The sequence below is a fragment of the Harmonia axyridis genome, chromosome 7 (genome assembly GCF_914767665.1).
Source record: "Harmonia axyridis chromosome 7, icHarAxyr1.1, whole genome shotgun sequence".
Classification (NCBI taxonomy): Eukaryota; Metazoa; Arthropoda; class Insecta; order Coleoptera; family Coccinellidae; genus Harmonia; species Harmonia axyridis.
Window position 1 is genome coordinate 8,231,224 of NC_059507.1, and position 20,424 is coordinate 8,251,647.

The 20,424-nt window shown below is 36.0% G+C and overlaps 3 protein-coding genes across 6 annotated transcripts in view; 2 read left to right on the forward strand and 1 right to left on the reverse strand.

Annotated features, from left to right (window-relative positions):
• The window catches only part of LOC123684907 (neuroglobin-like), a 104,968-nt gene that overhangs the window by 17,640 nt on the left and 66,904 nt on the right, over positions 1 to 20,424 (reverse strand). The gene's annotated exons all lie outside the window — the stretch shown is intronic.
• Positions 2,413 to 8,696, forward strand: LOC123684911 (zonadhesin). 2 transcript variants are annotated; one of them, XM_045624416.1, is made up of 3 exons: positions 2,413 to 2,573; positions 2,674 to 2,865; positions 8,404 to 8,696. In XM_045624416.1, exons 1-3 carry the CDS (start codon positions 2,516 to 2,518, stop codon positions 8,595 to 8,597), a joined length of 444 nt encoding a protein of 147 aa, XP_045480372.1. In that variant the 5' UTR covers positions 2,413 to 2,515; the 3' UTR covers positions 8,598 to 8,696. The 2 variants fall into 2 exon arrangements, with proteins under 2 accessions (XP_045480372.1, XP_045480373.1); XM_045624417.1 differs by lacking the exon at positions 8,404 to 8,696 and adding an exon at positions 7,662 to 7,946.
• On the forward strand, positions 12,219 to 14,314 carry LOC123684910 (alpha-tectorin-like). The gene is made up of 3 exons (XM_045624415.1): positions 12,219 to 12,375; positions 12,922 to 13,107; positions 14,009 to 14,314. Exons 1-3 carry the CDS (start codon positions 12,261 to 12,263, stop codon positions 14,206 to 14,208), a joined length of 501 nt encoding a protein of 166 aa, XP_045480371.1. The 5' UTR covers positions 12,219 to 12,260; the 3' UTR covers positions 14,209 to 14,314.

Below are 20,424 nucleotides of genomic sequence, written 5' to 3' on the forward strand. Positions count from 1 at the left end.
GAGATTTTACGTTTTGGAATGTATAGAATCGAAAAATCACCTCCTAGACCTTTTTTCAGGAACTATAAGAGCATTCTGCACAAAATTTAGTACGAAAAACTAATGCTATTTTCAAGATTTCCTCAAAAACTGAAGAACACAAACATAAATTAGAAAAATGTATTGCTACGATGATATACTGAATACGAATTCTTTCACAAATATTTTTAATTTTATTTAATATTTCCCCTTTATTTTTTCAGCTATAAAAAAAAGAACTCCGTGCGCAACATTTGCAGTTTTTTTTAATCACAATTACATACATACCTAATAAGTGAATTATCTATAAATATTCATTGAGCGTATAAGTCCAAATATAGATATGCGACCTTTTCCAGTCAAGGTTAAATCATATCTAGGTAACTGAATTGTATTTACAGAGTGTTTCAATGTATTGACAATCATAATACTGAAGATTCGATATCTTCTTCGAAAATCAATTTTTTAGTTCACAATCTGTCTGCAGTTTTCAAATTGAGAGGAGAACAAAATTTCGAAATTGACGAAAACCCAGGTTTGTCGATACCTCGTCGATCTTGGAAATAAGGCCATGATTAATGATTTTTTGTGGCCGAAATTGACGGAGCTACATGCCACACAAGCAACGAAACAATCGGAATTTGACAAGAAAAGTTTTCTAACCATGTTCTATCTCGAAGAGGTGATCACAATTGGCCACCGAGATCTTGTGATTTTACACCTTTAGACTTTTTTTTAGAAGCCACGTGAAAGACCTCAAAGATGGAATTCGTGAAGTTATCGAGGTCATAGAGTCGCAAATGTGGGAATTGGTCATGAAAAAGATATGGTGCTGCAACCGTACCGGTGATTTCCATTTGGCTGATATCGTTCTCCATCATTAATGGCATACCTTCCTTTTTACAATGAAATAAAATCCATTGATTTCTGTTAAAATGTACCTACTTTTCTTTCAATATCAAAATGAAATATCTTATTGTAAATCCTTTTATGAACTGAGGTAATCGAGATCCCAATTTGCCCTGAAAATTTTCAGTTTCTAGGTTCTCCATGAAGTTCTTGGAAGTTATCGTGTATAAGGCCTGCCAGATGGACAGACAGAATTGAATTTAAGAACGAATTCATCATTTGTGGGTCGAGCCTTATCGTTTTGAAACATTCTCGGCTCGAAATTCGTAATGGACTAGTTTAGTGATGTGGATAATACTATATTTGACACGATAGAATTAAAATATAGAGCAAAACTGATAAATCAGTGAAAAAATTTTGAAAATCCATCAATAAATGACTGAGAAATAGATTATTTAAATTTACGTATTTTAGCGCGGAACGTCTTTGGTCTGTGACATCACGGCTCTTGCCTGTGATCGCTACACCATAAATTACGTTTAAATACTTAGCCGCGCCAAGGCTCTCGCACCGTTTGTAGTTGTACAGTGTAGTTTTAACTCGAGTTTTGTTTTTATGTCACCATAATGGAAGAAGGCTTCATGAAAGGACAAAGTGACAATTTGCCTAAAATAGATATATTCGCAGTGATGTAGTTTTTTTCTTCAAATCCATCTTATGTCAGTGCAGAAATAAAAGGAGTTAAACTTTTCAAGTAAGTATCTACTTTTGAGTTTGCTTCATCATGGTTCAACTTATAACGATGATTTATTTAAAAAAACGTTTCATAAACAGTTTGTAGTTGAGTACTGGTTGTTGAAGTCTATCAATGGCAAAACATATTTATGTGAGGAGTAAAAAGTAAAAAGAGAAAAAAGTAATTTATATGTATGTATATAGTAAGTTATTTCAGCCATCGTGTAACGAACAAAACACGACACGAACGGCACAAGTGATTGTACACCAATGAATTCGTAAGCACTCTGCCAATACCAGTCGTCTAGTGTGTGACGTCACGACACTTACCCGTACTATGAAATTATTCTTCCAAGCGCAACTTCAAAGTCCCATAACTTTCTCATTTCTAGAGATATTTCAATGATTCTTCCACATTTTTGTTTCATTTAACTCAAATTTTCAGAATTAATCCTTAACAAAAAAACGAAAACTAGTCCATTACAGACATTATGACGAAATGTTAGAGTGATCTGTTCAGGGAACGAGAGCTCAAAAATACATAAACTCGAATTTGACCAAATATATATGAATACGAATTTGAAAGGTCCTGAGTTCACGTCAGTTCTTTTTCCATTTTTTATAAAATCATATGAGCTTCATCTTTGAAGCAAATTTTTTATTTCGACCCAATTCATAAACAATAACACAATGGAACACCCTGTTAAGCAACAAAACAATATGCATAATAAAATAAACTGTCTTCTGTTTGTTGATTTGCGCCACATTTGCCTTATCTCGAAAAGGATTAATACCAATTTACATGTAAACAATTTTTTTATCGCAACAAATTCAAATAAATCGTTGTTCCACAGAATGAAAAGTATATAATTGCGAATTCTGACAATCATATACTAGTGTTACTCCGGAAAAGATGTATTTACTTCCAACAGTTATTTCAATAGTTCTCCTAGTTTCATCAGGAATTAATGGTATGTTTTAACAATTTATTCTGATAGGATGTTCGATAACGTACAATTATTTGAGCATAACGTATAATAATTCCAATATTTGACCTTCCGATTCTTGTAGCACAAGCTGCGATAGAATGTCCACTCAATGAGCATCCTACGGACTGTGTGAATGCTTGTCCAACGCCTACTTGTTCTGATCTGAGTCCACCATCATGTAATTTCTTAGTTTGCAACAAAGGATGCGAATGCAACGAGGGATATGTGAGAACCAAAAAGCCGAATGGTCCTTGTATCCCCATACCTCAATGTAGTAAGTAATTTATTATCTGTATATCCAAAATGATTATACTATTTAACTATAAACTAAAGAAATTTAAATTTGTTAGAGGACAAACTATTTGGTAAAAAGTGTACTAATTTGGTTGTTCATTTTTATCTGTGGAATTATTCATATTTCCCTGATTCTAGTCATAATTCAGCGAGAAATTCTGAATAAAGGTTAAAATTGTTAGTCTACATCACAATGCAAAATTTCATCTCGATCAATTACTGGTTATAAACTTATGATTCCAAGTATTGTCCATCGCTGGCCACTACATCTTCGAAAACCTTTCTCTCTTTCTGGTCTTCGACATCAAAATCACCGTTCTTGAAGCGTTGATACCACTCTCGGCAGGTTTTTTCACTAATAGCGGCCTCACCATAGGCATTTGAGAGCATTAGATGAGCCTCAGCCGCAGATTTTTTTACATTGAAGCAGAAAATTAAAACCTGCCGCAAATGACGAGAATTTGGCTCGTAAGCTGACATGTTTAATCGTGACTTACTTTATGATGCAGACACAAATTGACTGACATTTCGATGGCGATATGTTTACGAATACCTCAGCTTATTGTTTGATATCTACGATCTATTTATTCCGACTACTACTCACCGCTACAGCCATCTAGCAAAACGGAGAATGCAAAGTTATACATCTAATAAAGGGTGTTTTTTTAGAGCTATAGAACTTTAAATTGCAATAAAACAACGATGGATTATTCAATTGACATGAATTTTATTTATCCGCAAGATAATCTTGTGGCATTACATTTTGAATATGATTTTTGGCATATGACCGCCACGGCTGGCTCGGATGTAGTCCAATCTGGACGTCCAATTTTCGATAACTTTTTCTAACATTTGTGGCCGTATATCGGCAATAACACGGCGAATGTTGTCTTCCAAATGGTCAAGGGTTTGTGGCTTATCCGCATAGACCAATGACTTTACATAGTCCCACAGAAAGTAGTCTAGCGGTGTTAAATCACAAGATCTTGGAGGCCAATTCACAGGTCCAAAACGTGAAATTAGGCGGTCACCAAACGTGTCTTTCAATGAATCGATTGTGGCACGAGCTGTGGGACATGTTGCGCCGTCTTGTTGGAACCACAGCTCCTGGACATCATGGTTGTTCAATTCTGGAATGAAAAAGTTAGTAATCATGGCTCTATACCGATCATCATTGACTGTAACGTTCTGGCCAGCATCGTTTTTGAAGAAAAACGGACCAATGATTCCACCAGCCCATAGAGCGCAGCAAAGCGTCAGTTTTTCTGGATGTAACGGTGTTTCGACATACACTTGAGGATTAGCTTCACTCCAAATGCGGCAGTTTTGTTTGTTGACGTAGCCATTCAACCAGAAGTGCGCTTCATCGCTAAACAAAATAAAATAGACGTAGTGCGCGATACGTATTCCGCACAGAACCATTATTTTCGAAATGAAATTGCACTATTTGCAAGCGTTTTTCAGGCGTGGGTCTATTCGAGATGTATTGCCAAACCAAACTGAGAATAAATCACTTGACAGCTGTTAAATCGGTCGCCATCTTGAACAGTAATGCAAACTTAAAGTTATATACCTCGAAAAAAAACACCCGTTATAATAAGTGAAATCGAATTTTTAAGAAGAAATGGGCTTTCTTTGCTTAGGCCTGGAACTTATCTAGAGAAGGTTGAGAGGAAATACCCACTTCCAATATTTCAACACGTATTTTATTTTATGAGGGTTTTTCTTTCTTTAGACTCTCATGATAAGAAACTAGAAACGTGTCAATCACATGAAAAGGGTCCAAAAAACCCATATCGGCATGATTTTCTGCATAAACCTGAAATTTTAATGTGGGTGAACACGTTACATCACGTGTAGTTGCCATTTCCGGCAATTGAAAGGGGTCGACACCATCAGAACCATACGCCCTACGTTCAAATTCAATCATACCGTCATCAATAAGAATCAACAGCCATTCGCATGGCCTCTTTTTGGGATATTTCTCCCAAAGGAATCACAATTCAACACCCCCGGTGCTTTGGGGGTGCAGAGCCGTGAAATGAGTTGAAGTCCAGACATGCACACGGTTGCAGGATTCTGATTGGCCTCCGCTCAGTCCATACAATTTTTGCAACTGGGAATTCTCGAATTCGAATGTAAGTTTGAATATCTAAGCGAGTAGGGAGATGATATTTGATATTTCTCTAATTCTGTGGCAAATCCGTTCGTTATGCCTTACCCTGTAGAATAAAATCGAAATGAATATCACAGTTTCACGCAGATTTCATGGTTATATTTCATGATTAACAGGCCAATTGAAAAGTTTCCGGTCTACCATAGTAAAACTTTTTTTTCCTACAACTGCTAAGGAAAGTAGCATATTCTTCATAGCTTACTCAATTTCAAAACTATGTATTGCTCATACTGTGAGAAATATTATTCCCCACGGCACTTTGCCCACACCTCGCTTGGTAGACCAATGAAATTGGGCTTTTGAGTCGTTTCTATGGAAACGCAATAAATTAGCACATACTGTCAACGAAGGCCATTTTGATTTGAATCTAGTCCATTGCTTGAATTATTGAAATTTAAGCAGTTGTAGGAAAAGTATAGTGTGCAACATGTGGAGAAAGTCCTTTTCTCGCTCGTGTGTTTGCGGCACTCGCCTTTCAGGCTCGTGCCACAAACTTCCACACTCGCAAGAAAAGTTGGACTTTCCCCGTTTGTTGCACAATATACTATTTTTTGGCAAAATTCGATTTTATTAATCAGCATAGTTGCCTTCGAGAGCGATATAGCGATTATAGCAATCTTTTCGATACCATTTTTGTAGTACGATTTGTCTTTCGCTTCGAAATAGGCCTCAGTTTCGGCGATTACTTCTTCATTGGTGCTAAATTTCTTTCCAGCGAGCATTCTTTTCAGGTCTGAGAACAGGAAAAAGTCGCTGGGGACCAGATCTGGCGAATATGGTGGATGCAGAAGCTATTCGAAGCCCAATTCATGCAATTTTGCCATTGTTTTCATTGATTTGCATTGTCTTGATGAATGTGGCCGTTTTTTAACGATTTCATCCTTTAAATGATCCAGTAACGCTATATAATAATTGCTGTTGATGGTTTGGCCCTTTTGGAGGTAATCAATGAATATTATACCTTGCACATCCCAGAATACTGATGCCCTAACCTTGCCAACGACTGTTTTTTCCTCGCTTTGGATTCGGTTCATCGTGTGTAGTCCACTCAGCTGACTGTCGATTGGACTCTGGACTAAAATGATGGAGCCATGTTTCATCCATTGTCACATATCGACCCAAAATTCAGGTTTATTGCACTTAAAGAGCTTCAAACACTGCTCAGAATCATTAACACGTTGGTGCTTTTGATCGATTGTGAGCTCGCGCGGCATCAACTTCACTTTACAGTCATTAAAAATTATTTGTGAAATTTTCTTATTATTCCGTCCGTTTTTATTATTTACATCCTCTTTTAGGTGCCCACTGCGTTCGCCGTCTTCGGTGCTCATTTCACCATGTTTAAACCTAGCAAACTAATCAATGATGGTTGATTTTCCTGAATCAGACCCTGGAAACTCTTCCTCGAGCCAAGATTTTGCTTCAACTGTATTTTTTCCTTCAGAAAGTATTATTTCATCAGCACACGAAATTCTTTTTTTCCATCTTTTTTCAAATAACAAAAGTATCTACACTCACAACGCAATATCTCACAACCTAATGGTCGGACTGCTGTCAAATTTTGACACGTATCATTTGAAGGTTGGTACTAACTAAAAATCATATGGATTTAACACTGTCACTGCCATCTGTACATCAGACCGGGGACTTTTCAATTGGCCTTATACCTTCAATTTGAGAACATCCCGTTTAATTATCTTTTCAAACCAATATATTTATCATTATTCATTAACTTCAATTATTATTATCGATTATAATTAATTATTACTATTATTTAGGTACCTTATAAATACGATATCTACTACTTATGTTGAATAAGATTGAATTTTGTTCATTTAATGAATTGGAATAAAGCAGAATTGGAAAATAATTGCAAAAAGCGCATCTCCATCAGCAGACACACAGAAAACCGATTAATTTTCGGTTATTATTTCATGATTAAAATTTTCAAGCACCAATGAAACGAATAAATTCAAGAACACCATCGACCCGCGTTAAATTTACATCAATTTTCGAACCGAGAAGCCAACCACAGAAATGAGAGAATACGCCGAGTGAATTCTGGCAGTATCCTTTTTTGTGTTTTTCAACATTACCCACTGTCGGCCATTTACTTCAACAACCTCTAAATTACAGAGGAAGCAAGTGATAAATTTCCCTCGTAGCTTTTGATGTGGTAATGTATTTTCTCCTCTCTACTTCTTTCTTTCTTTCTCCATTGTGCGATCTAGTTGTGTCTTTGTTCGTTTTGCTTGAATTTCAGTTTCCAGAAAGCTGATTCGTGATTTTAATTTCAGACAATAACTCTATCTCGATATAATAAAAATTATTGATGATGTTCGATATGCCTTTTCAGAAAATTGGAATGATATACGACTTTCATTGAGTTTCAAAGGAATTATTTTTATTTTAAAATCACCAATCAGAATATTGATTCCTTTGGATATCGATTGTAGAAAAAATATTTACAACGGTTTCAGACTTAAACAATAATAAACTTGCAAACAGTTTACAGTAGTTTCTTAGAATTCAGTTTGGAATAATAAGTTTATTTTAAATTGGGGATTACTAAGAAAGTCTCCATCAAACTTTATTTTTAGAAAACTGTATGAGACCCGGATTTGAATTCAAAGAATGTGGATCTTCATGTGCATCCTCATGCAGATATGCTCTAGGAGGAGTAGCCTGTCCATTCTTTTGTGAACCAGGATGTTATTGTGCAGGAGGCAAATTTTTAGACGAAAGAACTAATACATGCGTTAACAAGAAGCAATGCAAGAAGTGTACCAAGTGATCTTATTCAAATGAAGTATTTTTATGTTGTTAATATTTCATTTATTGTATTTCAATTTATCATTAGCAATAAAACTTGTTCAAGTCCTCCATTTTAACTCACCTAAATCTACAGAAATGACTAATTAAAAGTAAAATGACTTTATATCCGCAATATTTATTTAACCCAACAATTGTTTCGTCAGGTAAGTATGGTTACTAATATTCTAATTAATATTGAATTTCGTGAATGAAGAATTGGGTATATATAGAAACCGAAGTAAATTAGGATGTTAGTAACCATAGACACCTGAAGACGTCGAAATGTAGATGACAAAACTATTGGTGTATTAAAAAAACTTGAGACCACAAAGCGGCACCGAAGAATTTTTTTCAAAATTTCTTTTCCTGTTTCAATAAGCCACATACATTTTTATTGAACTAATAAATTATAAATTTGATGATGGTTTTTGACCTACAAAACTCGCGAGCAGTTTGCTATATCAGACTACCTATATATATTTTTAAAATTAGAAATTGATATGAAAGTTTATATCGATTTTTTTCCAGAAAATTGTTTGAGACCCGGATTTGTATACAAAGAATGTGGATCTTCATGTTCATCCACCTGCAGATATGCTGCTGGAGGAATAGCCTGTCCAGCAGTGTGTGAACCAGGATGTTATTGTGGAGGAGGCAAAGTTTTGGACGAAAAAACCAATAAATGCGTGGACAAAAAGCAATGCAAAAAGAATACCAAGTGAACATATTCGAAATAAAATTTTTGTCATTTATTTCATTTATTCACAATAAACTTTGTGCACAAACATATTCGAGAAGTAAAATGCAAAATTTTCACCTTTTTTGTAGTGTATTTTCACAATTTCAGTGCGTTTTCGGATAGTGTATCGTTCCATTTTCGATAATGACCTAGTTTTCACTTGTCAAATGTCAAAAGATAACAGCTTCAAAAGTGACAGCTGCCTAGATAGTGGGCTATTCAAAATGAAACCTTTTATTGGAAAACCCTCAACATATGATCACTATAAAAACAAAAATCCGATATTGAGGATAAAACTGTTGCCATGCGATTTGAAAGTATTATTATTATTGAACCAAGAGCCCTGTGCCACATATGTTGAATTCATTGTCAACAATACTCATTCCAAATCAATAAGGGTTTATTTTCATGCTTAGAGCTAATTGATCGTTTACAATAGATATCACATGTGATCAGTTGATTTTGCGATTTTGTGGCTTGTGTGAGTAAACACATTAGGAAGGCTGTTTGGAAAGCTTTTAAAATTAATTCAATTACATGTAGTGCGGTCCAAAAATCAGTTATCGGAAATGAATCTTCTTCACTTGAGAATTGATAGAAATTGAAGGCTAAAAATCCAGATATATGAAGACGAAAAATGAAGCACAAACTTTTCCAACATAAATTTTGCAAAAGTACACACTAAATTATTAGTTTTTGAGTGCTCGTTTTCGGACAGATCGCTCTATAATTTCATTAAAATGTTATTAATTTTAGACTTTCAGGCGGGAATGTTCTCAAACGATAAAAAGTTGGATGAAATATTCGTGGTCACATCCAAAGATGTCCGGCCAGCTGAAAACAGGATAACTGCCGAACGAAAAGGGCTAGAAACTTCAAACTTTCAGGATAGATTCGAATCTCGAATGACGCAGGTAAGTTCGTGAATGGGCAGAATCCGACAAGAAGTTTCGTAAATATGGTACTTGTATGTAAAATAATAAATTGAAGCTTTGTGTGAAGTTTGACGTAAATTGGGTGACCGGAAGCATAGAGAATTCAAAAAAAAAAAATATTAGGTATACAACTTTGCTTCCACCGTTTTGCAATAGATGGTTGTAGCGGTAAGTGGTAGTCGAAATAAATAGATCGTAGATGTCATAATAACGGGTGTTTTGTTTCGAGGTATATAACTTTAAGTTGGCATTACTGTTCAAGATGGCAACCGATTTAACAGCTGTCAAGTGATTTATTCTCAGTTTGGTTTGGCAATTCATCATGAATAGACTCACGCCTGAACAACGCTTGCAAATAGTGCAATTTCATTTCGAAAATAATGGTTCTGTGCGGAATACGTATCGCGCACTACGTCCATTTTATTTTGTTTAGCGATGAAGCGCACTTCTGGTTGAATGGCTACGTCAACAAACAAAACTGCCGCATTTGGGGTGAAGCTAATCCTCAAGTGTATGTCGAAACACGTTACATCCAGAAAAACTGACTGTTTGGTGCGCTTTATGGGCTGGTGGAATCATTGGTCCGTACTTCTTCAAAAACGATGATGACCAGAACGTTACAGTCAATGGTGATCGGTATAGAGCCATGATTACTAACTTTTTTCATTCCTGAATTGAACAACCATGAGGTCCAGGAGCTGTGGTTCCAACATGACGGCGCAACATGTCACACAGCTCGTGCCACAATCGATTTATTGAAAGACAAGTTTGGTGACCACCTAATTTCACGTTTTGGACCTGTGAATTGGCCTCCAAGTCTTGTGATTTAACACCGATAGACTACTTTCTGTGAGGCTATGTAAAGTCATTGGTCTATGCGGATAAGCCACAAACCTTTGACCATTTGGAAGACAACATTCGAAGTGTTATTGCCGATATACGGCCACAAATGTTGGAAAAAGTCATCGAAAATTGGACGTCCAGATTGGACTACATCCGAGCCAGCCGTGGCGGTCATATGCCAGAAATCATAATTAAAGTAATGCCACAAGATTATTTTGCGGATAAATAAAATTCATTTCAATCGAATCATCCATCGTTGTTTTATTGCAATTTAAAGTTCTATAGCTCTAAAAAAACACCCTTTATAATCTTTGGTATTTGTAAACATAACGCCATCGAAATATCAGCCGATTTGTGTCTGCATCATGTTATCAAGTTATTCTCGATTAAACATGTCAGCTTACGAGCCCAATCTCGTCATTCACTGGAGGTTTCAATTTTCTGCTTTAATATGAAGTCGTCTGCTCTCAAAAGAACGTGTTGAGAGTGGTTTCAACGCTTCAAGAACGGTGATTTTGACGTCGAAGACCAGCATGGCGGTTGAAGAGAAAAGGTTTTTGAAGATGGAGAATTGAAGGCATTACTTGATCAAGACTTGTGTCAAACGCAACAAGAATTGATAGGATCATTGGGAGTGACACAACAAGCCATTTAAAAACGCCTGAAAGTCATTGGGAAACAAGGAAATTGGGTGCCGTACGAGTTGAAGTCGAGATATGTTGAATGGCATTTGTTTGCTTGTGAACAGCTGATTGCAAGTCACAGATGGAAAGGAATTTCTGCATCGCATTGTGACTGGAGACGAAAAGTGGGTTCATTACGATAATCCCAAGCGCAGAAAATCATGATGATATCCCGGCCATGCATCCACGTGGACGGCCAAACCGAATATTCACAGTTCTATGGTCATGCTCAGTATTTGATGGGACCAGCTCGGCGTAGTGTGTTATGCGTTATTAAAACCGACTCAAACAATCGCAGGCGATCGTTATCGAACGCAATTAATGCGATGGAGCCGAGCATTGAAAGACAAACGGCCGCAATACAGCATGACAAACGCTCGACCCCATGTTGGGAAAGTGGTCAAGACATATTTGAAAACGTTGAAATGGGAAGTCCAACTCCACCTGCCGTATTCCCCAGACGTTGCTCTCTCGGATGATCACATATTTCGATCAATGGCACACGGTCTGGCTGACCAGCACAGATGAGGGAAAGTAGTGGCCAGCTATGGACAATACTTTGAATCGTGAATGTATAACCAGTTGTTTACAATAAAGCCGGCTAATAAAAACGGCGGAAGCAAAGTTGTACGCCTATGTAGAAAATGCAATATTCAATATTTCCGTGAGCACAGAACTGTCGTAGTTGAGAATTTGGGTGGTGATGGCAATTACGAGCTTCATGCAAATTTTCAAGCTGATCACATTATTAGAACCCTACAAAATTTGAATTAATAATTGGAGGGGGCCTATTTTGAAGCTTCTTGCAAAATATAAATATATTACCCTTATCCACAGATACTACTTCATTATCATACCTCATTTTTTTCAACATTCGTTGAATATATGTATATTGCTTTACTTTTCCAATAATAAAGGTTGAAGGTCAGCATTATAGACAACTTCCACCAAAAGTGTAAAAATCACTTTTCTCGTTAGTAGAAATAAAAGTCTTTCTACTAATACTTTCTTCAACGATTGCGAATTAATATTTATAATACTACCAATTCATATTTACAGATAAACATAACGCGCTACTTACGTAAAACAGAATCCAAAATATGTAAACCCGCATTTGCAAGCGATTAACTTAAAATTCATTGGAACTTTATCTGGGATTCCTCAAAAAGATTGCATACTTGCTTCATGACAACATATGTATATTACCTATTATTTCGAACACTTTATCGCTGTAGATTTTTGAAAATCATGATAAACACACTAATATTTGTTTCCACTATTGCGTTTGCTTTAGGAACAGGTAAGTTGCCACAGAATAATAATCCACTTGCTTTGGTCGAACTTTTGAGCGCTCGGATCTCCAAACAGATGTAATTTCGATAAACGCTTTAACAACGTTCAGAAATTGTTACATTGTTTAATCAAAATCAGTGAGTATTTGTGAATACTGTAAGAAATCTGAGAATAATTCATGAATGACGTTATTCAGTTAATATACTCTTTTTTTCATCGTATGGTAGTTGAAAATGGTACGGTTCAATACTAACTAATATTTGAGAAAATAATGTTGTCTATGAATCTTAAATATCTCTCAGAATTCATAAATGAGCAGTGATTTTGATTAAACAATTCAAAGAGGGGTTTTCTTGCATAATTGAAGTACCTACATAACCTACTGAACAATGAACACAAATGACATAAGAAATGTCAAAAATGATACACAGTGTTGCCATTATTACCATTTCAAATTCCTGTATCATTCTTGTTGAAAAACCCAAAAAAAAACATTTGTTAACTAAGTTTAAAATTGTATTGAGAGTAATTGAAAATATAACTTTTTGTTTAGAGGTGAGACCACTGTGTCCACCGAATGAGCATTACTCGAATTGTATGAACGACTGCAGGACATGCGCGGATCCAAAACCTCTCTCAGCCTGTAATAACACGATCTGCGACAAAGGATGTGAATGTGACGATGGCTTCATAAGGACGAAGAAAGCCAATGGGATGTGTATTCCTTTCGAAAAATGCAGTAAGTTTTTTTTAGATAATATAATAAATTTATACTGATAATCAAGCAAGAAAAACCGATTTGTTTGTACATTCCAGGAATTCAAGAAAAAACTATCGTGGTTGATAGGTAAGAGAACACAAAAAGTTTTTTTCTAACTTTTGTGTGTATATCCCTCTGTTGTAATAATGTAGAAATAAATATAATTTCAGAAGTCACATTCTGCTTATTTAGAGGTCGTGTACTTCAAATTTTATATCATAAATATTGTTCAATTAATCTTGTCGAGTCAAGATTGACGGTATTTAGACGGTGTTGTTATTATTGTTGTACGTTCCCCTGATCTCAAGCGACGTGCTTCTAGTTCTGCTATTAGTTAGGGGATATCCGTGCAAATTCGGCTGGCTGTTATTCAAGACCTGCATTCACAGCTGGCGTAGTTATTTGACAATTCGATAATACTTGAATATACCATAGATCTCCGTTTATTATAATTACCATCATAGCTGAGGTCGATTGTCGCGGAATATAGCCTTCCAGAAGTACAACAATTTTGATAAATTCCTTCTTACTGTACTCCTAACTATAGTGGTCTTTGCCAAGAATTCAGAAGGGTTCAGGTTTCTTGATAACCTCTTCGATGTCTTGGTCACTTTGTTGTCAATTGCTTTATAGAATTGCTGTATTCCAAGATCGACAGAGAGTTCTGAATGATGAATTCCAAAGCTCTTATTGTTGCTTGACAGTATGTAGTGATTTTGATGCCTATCTATCTATCGTTTCTTTTCAAAAGCTGTTGAACACAAACAATAACTTAGCTCAAACGCTAATTTTATCTGGTTGGAAGGGAGGTTCGTAATAATATTAAATATTCGAAACACAACACACTTCATATAAAATAATGCAACCGATATCTTTCCAGAAAACTGTCTAGATCCTAACTTCGAATTCAAGGAATGTGGTTCAAGTTGTAAAACGACATGTAAAGATGGTAATATCGAAAGGAATGTTTGCCCCAGAGTTTGTGAACCAGGCTGTTATTGCAAAGGAAATAAAGTTCTGGATGAAGCTACAAACGAATGCATATCTGTTGAAGAATGCAAGAAGAGAAAGAGGAAATAGAAGATTGGAAGTAATAAAATAGTAACTTTTGTATTCTGCTTTTTGTATTTATACTTTGTGTTATACGTGAAATATGAGCAATAAAATTTCAGAGAATTTTAAGTGAGCAACGTCTTAGTAATTTGATTAAAGATTTATATTATTATTCTATAGGTATAATCTATTTTAAATTAACTTTTTTCTCTAATGCAATTCAGCTTCGTTGCCCAACCACTCATTATATGATTATTTTCCGTTTCCTCATACTTATTATGAATTTGAAAATTGTTTAGTTAACACAATAATTTCATGAAGTATATTATATTGTATGCTACAGGTTGTTTCAGTATAAGATACCGATCCTTGAAGCGGTATATCCTTAGGTTTTTTCAGGAAGTGACCTAAATATCAGCTGGTAAGGTTATGGAAACCGAATTTTTGGTAGTTCGTGGTGTATTCACTATCTTGTCATTTGACAAAGGTAAAACAATCAACAGTAGCTAACTATCACAGTACTTTATTGGATCGATTCTATTTCACTGAGGCAACTATCCTTGGTTAAATTAAACGAATTGCGCTTGATAGCCAGCTTATTCTCCAGATCTGTCCTCCAGTGATTACTAGCTTCCTGCAGACCCCAAAAAAATGCTCCAGGGAAAGAAATTTGTTTTCAATGAAGAAGTTATTATCGAGTTTGCAAAGACAAATCTTTCTAAAGAATAATTATTGCAGAATCATTCTTGAAGGTGACTATGTGATAGAAAAAAAGTCGAATTATTGAGAAAAAAATGTATTTTTACTGGTTAGACCCGAGACTTACTGAGTGAATTGTTAGTTGGATATCGCAACAAGTGAGACTACATTTTACGAAAATAATATGCTCAAAAAAAAGCGTAACTCTAATAAACGATTAAGTGAACAATAATTTGAGAACTATGTTGAAGCAGAATTCTCCTCATTGACGCGGAAAAAGTTATTTCCCTCGAAAACTAGTTCTGAAATGATCTATTTCCGTTACCCTTGAAGAAAAATGGATTTTGTTCAAAGCGTGACGTAAGTAGGTACCTCACGAAACAAAAATTAGAGGTAATTGTTAATTTTGTTCCTCATTACAGTATTATTCAGAGTTGCTTTTGAGCGTTCACTAGGTAATACAAGGCCACGTCAGCAAGAAAAGGCAATCTCCCAGATTTCAAATTATATCGAAGTAATTCCACTCAAGGGAGTGGAAAATGAGTAGAAAGCAGTGCTATGAAGTTATAGGTTAGGGCCAACGAAAATTCAGAATCTGAAATATGGTAGTTTGAAAAGCAAGCTTCTGGAGCTCTATTCATGTGCCCTTGCACACCACAGAGTCAGATAGAACTGTAAAGAGATATTCATGAGAGTGATTAATTATGATGTCAATGTTGTCGTTTACTTTATATAGATGAGCGGTTCTGATGATGAGATCCTACTGAAATTCAGCATATTTGAGCCGTTATTTTACATATTCAACTGAATTTCAACCTAGACGTATCTGTAGTTGTTTTTTCTAGCATTTTGGTAGGAATGATACAGTTTGAAATGGTTATAATGGCAACACTGTTCATTATTTTTGGACATTTCTTATGTCATTTGTATTCAGTAGGTTATACCATTTAATTATGGAAAAATGTACGCTTCAACAACGGGAAGAAATTGTTAAATTGTTTTATGAAAATCAGTGCTCATTGCAAATGACAGAATAAATGTCAGAAAATAATACACAGTGTTGCCATTATAATAATTTTATACTGTTAAATTATTACCATCAAATCTACACTTAGAATTTCAACTGGGGCGGATTTGTTGTCAATGAAAAAATTAGATAGATTTTTTGCGATGTTCTGCTTGAATTTTCTATGGTTTAGATAGCGCTCTTCCACACAAAGCTTAAAATTGTTATACTACATAGGCGTACAACTTTGCTTCCGTCGTTTTTTTCCGAAAATCAAAGCTTTTAGTAAAAACTGGTTATAAATTTATGATTCAAAGTATTGTCCATCGCTGGCCACTACTTTCTCCCATCTTTCGGGCAGCGTACGAACCCCGCGTTGAAAAACTGGTCATCCTGTGAAGCAATTCACAAATCGATCAAATTTTTTACTTCTTTATAAGACCGGAAGTGCTGGTCAATCAGGCCTTGTGCCATTGATCGGAACAAGTGTATCCTTGTATTTTTTTTCGTTGTTTGTCTTTCAATGCTTAGCTCCAACGCAATAATTGGGTTCGATAAGGATCGCCTGTGATTGCTTCAGTTGGTTTTAACAACTCATTATACACTACGCCGAGCTGGTTCCACTAAATATCGAGTTTGATCTTGAAACCTTGCATATTCGGTTTGGCCGTCAACGTGGATGCATGGCCGGGATATCCCCATGAATTTCTGCACTTGGGATTATCTTCACCTTGCAAGCAGCTGTCTACAAGCAAACAAATGCCGTTCAACAGAAGGAGAAATATTGGTTAATTTTCTTCTGCATTCTTTTAGAATCCCATTTTGATTGATCTAAAGTTTTGAAATAATCAGGAAAACAAAATTTCAAAAAGCCATATTCACGAAACCCTTAATCTGATTCTATCTATCAACAAACTTAACTGGGTCATTTAAGATCCGAACCTACCCTCAAAATTTCAAGATCCTCATTCTCCCCTCCCTTATAAATTTCGTAATTGTTCACACTCAGCGAAGCACGTGAAAGAATATCAATAAAACGTTTTCGAACATGACTTTTTTTCATCATAAGACCTGTGTGTCTTATTGATTCTCTTGGAATTTACGAGAACTTAAATCTGTCCACCTGACTGCAGAAATTTCTTCGTAATAAGACGTTTCATCGACCCAAGAAACAAGATATATCTGAGCGAAGAATGATGAAACTATTCAGATTTCAAAGATGCAGAGGTGCTATTGATTTCATCTTCTCAGAACAAGGGTGTCACATCTTGGCGTATCGTATTTCGAACTACGTATAGCCAAAGTGAAAGCTTCTCGATATTCCTTTTGAACTGAACAAAGGTGTGTGAACCTTTCACTCCATTATTATAATGGATATTCTTCCCTTTTCAGCGATTTATGGAATTTTCATTACATTTACTGAAGCGTTTATTCATCTCTCAAGAAATGACTAGCGGATTTCAATTAAGAGGAATTGGTATTAGGAGCATTTATTCATACGCTTTTGCGCCCTCGCTTTGTTTATCTAGATGAGAGATAATTCTCTCTTAAAATCTGACACGAATACTCGAGTGGTTACTTCACATATTAGGCCAATTGAAAAGTCCCCGGTCTAATTCATAGATGGCGATGCTAGTATTAAATCCATATGATTTTTAGTTAGTACCAACCTCCAAACGATACGTGTCAAAATTTGACAGCAGTCCGACCATTAGTTTGTGAGATAATGCGTTGTGAGTGTAGCTGCTTTTGTTATTAGATGAAAAAAAAAAGAATTTCGATAAAGGTGAAATATTGCTTTTATAAGGGAAAAATACAGTTGAAGCAAAATCTTGTCTTGATGAAGAGTTTCCGACGTCTGCACCAGGAAAATCAACTATCATTGATTAGTATGTTATGTTCAAACGTAGTGAAATTAGCACCGAAGTGGAAGCCCAAAAGAGGCTGTCACCGACGAAAAAATCGAAAAAGTTCACAAAATAATTTTGAATGACGGTAACGTAAAGTGTAGTTGATCGAGATAGCTGACATTGTGAAGATATCATCTGAAAGGGTACATTATATCATTCACGAATATTTGTACATGGGAAAGCTGTGTGCAAAATGGGTGATGCGCGAGCTAACAATCGATCAAAAGCAACAATGTGATTCTGAGCAGTGTTTGAAGCTATTTAAGTGCAATAAACCTGAATTTTTGCGTTGATATGTGACAATGGATGAAACATGGCTCCATCATTTCACTTCGGAGTCCAAACGAAAGTCAGCTGAGAGGACTGCACACGATGAACCGAATCCAAAGCGAGGAAAAACACAACAGCCAGCTGGCAAGGTTATGGAATCAGTATTTTGGGAGGCGCAAGGTATAATATTCATTGATTACCTCCAAAAGGGCCAGACCATCAACAGTGACTATTATATAGCTTTATTGTATCATTAAAAAACGGCCCCATTTGAAAATTCTTTCGGTTAAGTGAGTGAACATTTAGATCTCTAGTATTGAAAAAAAAAGAGAACTTTCGAAATTGTTTCAAAATGTTATTAACCTTTTTTCGAGCAGAATATCTGCGATACCTATGTGTTCCAAAGCGACATAACACAACTTTTCAATAGCTTTGTCTGATATCCAGTTACTTCCACTTCCAGTGGTGGAGCGAATTTTACGAACAACTGGACAGAGTCGTTATTAGTAATCCCTTAAGTCTAGCGGTTGACATAATTGGATGACTCCTTTGTTATCTGATCTTAAGCCGAGAACCATCTAAATGCCTTCTCTAGGGTGATCTAAATAGCAGGCTACCGAGCATTCAGTTTGCCGTAGAAATTGATTCTGGTGTCTCATTCAGCATGAAATTTTGCTTAAATATTGAAAATGTTATTATAATCCACAACAGAATCACAGTTCGGTCGAATCTATTGGATTTTTCAATATTCTGATTGAATATCTATCTCTATCTATGTATGTATGAAATGTTTATGTTGTTCTATATGTAATTATGTTTATGGGTAGAGCTTCAACAACTATGTTTTCTAATTAGCATTTTCGTTATCTACAAAGTCGAATCAATCAATGAGATGATGCAATATTCCCATGAAGTAAGTTTAATTTTTCTGAATTTTCTAAGGGTTAGGTATGGAAAATTTCACGAAAATTTTTAGACAATAATTTTTCAGGTGAGATCGAAATTCGGCTAATCGAAGCATTGAAATTTCGTGAATCGCCTGGACAAAAAGTCCTTCACATGGTATACCGATGGATTAAAATCAGAAAGAGACATAGAGATCGATTTTTCGTTTTCTTTTTCATTGAAGGAAACGAAAAAGCTGGTGAACTTGGAGAAAGGGCATCAAGATTAACTATGGACTTGTAAAAGACCAATATAAGGAACCTGGCAGGAGCATCCGAGTTCTACCCTTCATCATCGGAGCAAGGGGGTTCTGGTGCCGAGAAAGCAGTGCCCTTCTGCAAGCCCTCTCAATAGACACCACGCAAATTAGAAGGGACCTCGTGATGACAACTCTACGAGGAGGATGGTCCATCCACAAAGATGTCAGTCGTAGAGCGTGGAATTAGCATTTTATTTTTTGCTACCTCTGGCAAGATTCACAGAGCGTAATCGATCTTTTGAGAGTCTTGCATTTGTTCGTGTTCGGGATTATGGCCTTTTCCACTCTAAGTGTGTGAGAGTGAACGGTTGAGCGTTATCAGAGTCAATTTTTGATTTTCGCTTATACCATTGTTCACTGCCTACATTCTATTTGTTACCTTGTGATATACACTTATATGTACCATTGAATTGTGTCCTATATACACTTGCACTATTTGTAATTCACACTGTTTACTTGAATAAAGATCTTTAACAGCATTCAAACGATGGCAGAGGGACAATTGAAAAACCCTCTGTAGAAACACTCCGGGTCTTAGTCGGCCTTCACCGACCCATACCAGGAAGCTTCTGATGCTACCACGAGCTGAGCTTCAGGTAATGGTGGGACTGCTGACAAGATACTATCGATGCAAACACCTTCTGTACCGCATGGGTAAGTCAACAGATGAGATCTGGAGGCTCTGTGGAAAGGAAGTAGAAACAGCCAAACACATTGTATACAAATGTCTGGAGCTGACTGGCCTAAGAACCACTCATATGGAAAAGTCAGTTCTGGATACTCACGAAGTAATAGCCAAGGCTCCAAAGAATGTTGTCGGTTTCGTTAACCGTATCGACGGCCTCCCTGGGTTTGTATGAATAGGTAGGGTTAAAAACAAAAGAACAAACTGGTCGCAGTTTCCGGAAGGTTAACAGAGCCGCAACGACCCCGATTCAGTTAATAATAATAGTTATATCATGTTATCTTCAATAAAATGTGGCCTAATTTAAGCACACTCTTGAAAAATAGCCTTCTGCAAAAAATTGTGATACATTGTTTGTAGATTCTGTAGTATTCACATCCAATGGACTAGTTTAGTGATGTTGATAATACTATATTTGACACGATAGAATCAAAATATAGAGCAAAACTGATAAATCAGTGAAAAAATT

Excerpts from the sequence above, each read along its gene's own strand:
- LOC123684911 (XM_045624416.1), top strand. The coding sequence starts at position 2,516 with ATGTATTTACTTCCAACAGTTATTTCAATAGTTCTCCTAGTTTCATCA. Across the intron at positions 2,574-2,673 it reads AGTTTCATCAGGAATTAATG|CACAAGCTGCGATAGAATGT; the intron begins GTATGTTTTAAC and ends CGATTCTTGTAG. Across the intron at positions 2,866-8,403 it reads TATCCCCATACCTCAATGTA|AAAATTGTTTGAGACCCGGA; the intron begins GTAAGTAATTTA and ends ATTTTTTTCCAG.
- LOC123684910 (XM_045624415.1), top strand. The coding sequence starts at position 12,261 with ATGACAACATATGTATATTACCTATTATTTCGAACACTTTATCGCTGT. Across the intron at positions 12,376-12,921 it reads TGCGTTTGCTTTAGGAACAG|AGGTGAGACCACTGTGTCCA; the intron begins GTAAGTTGCCAC and ends CTTTTTGTTTAG. Across the intron at positions 13,108-14,008 it reads TATTCCTTTCGAAAAATGCA|AAAACTGTCTAGATCCTAAC; the intron begins GTAAGTTTTTTT and ends ATATCTTTCCAG.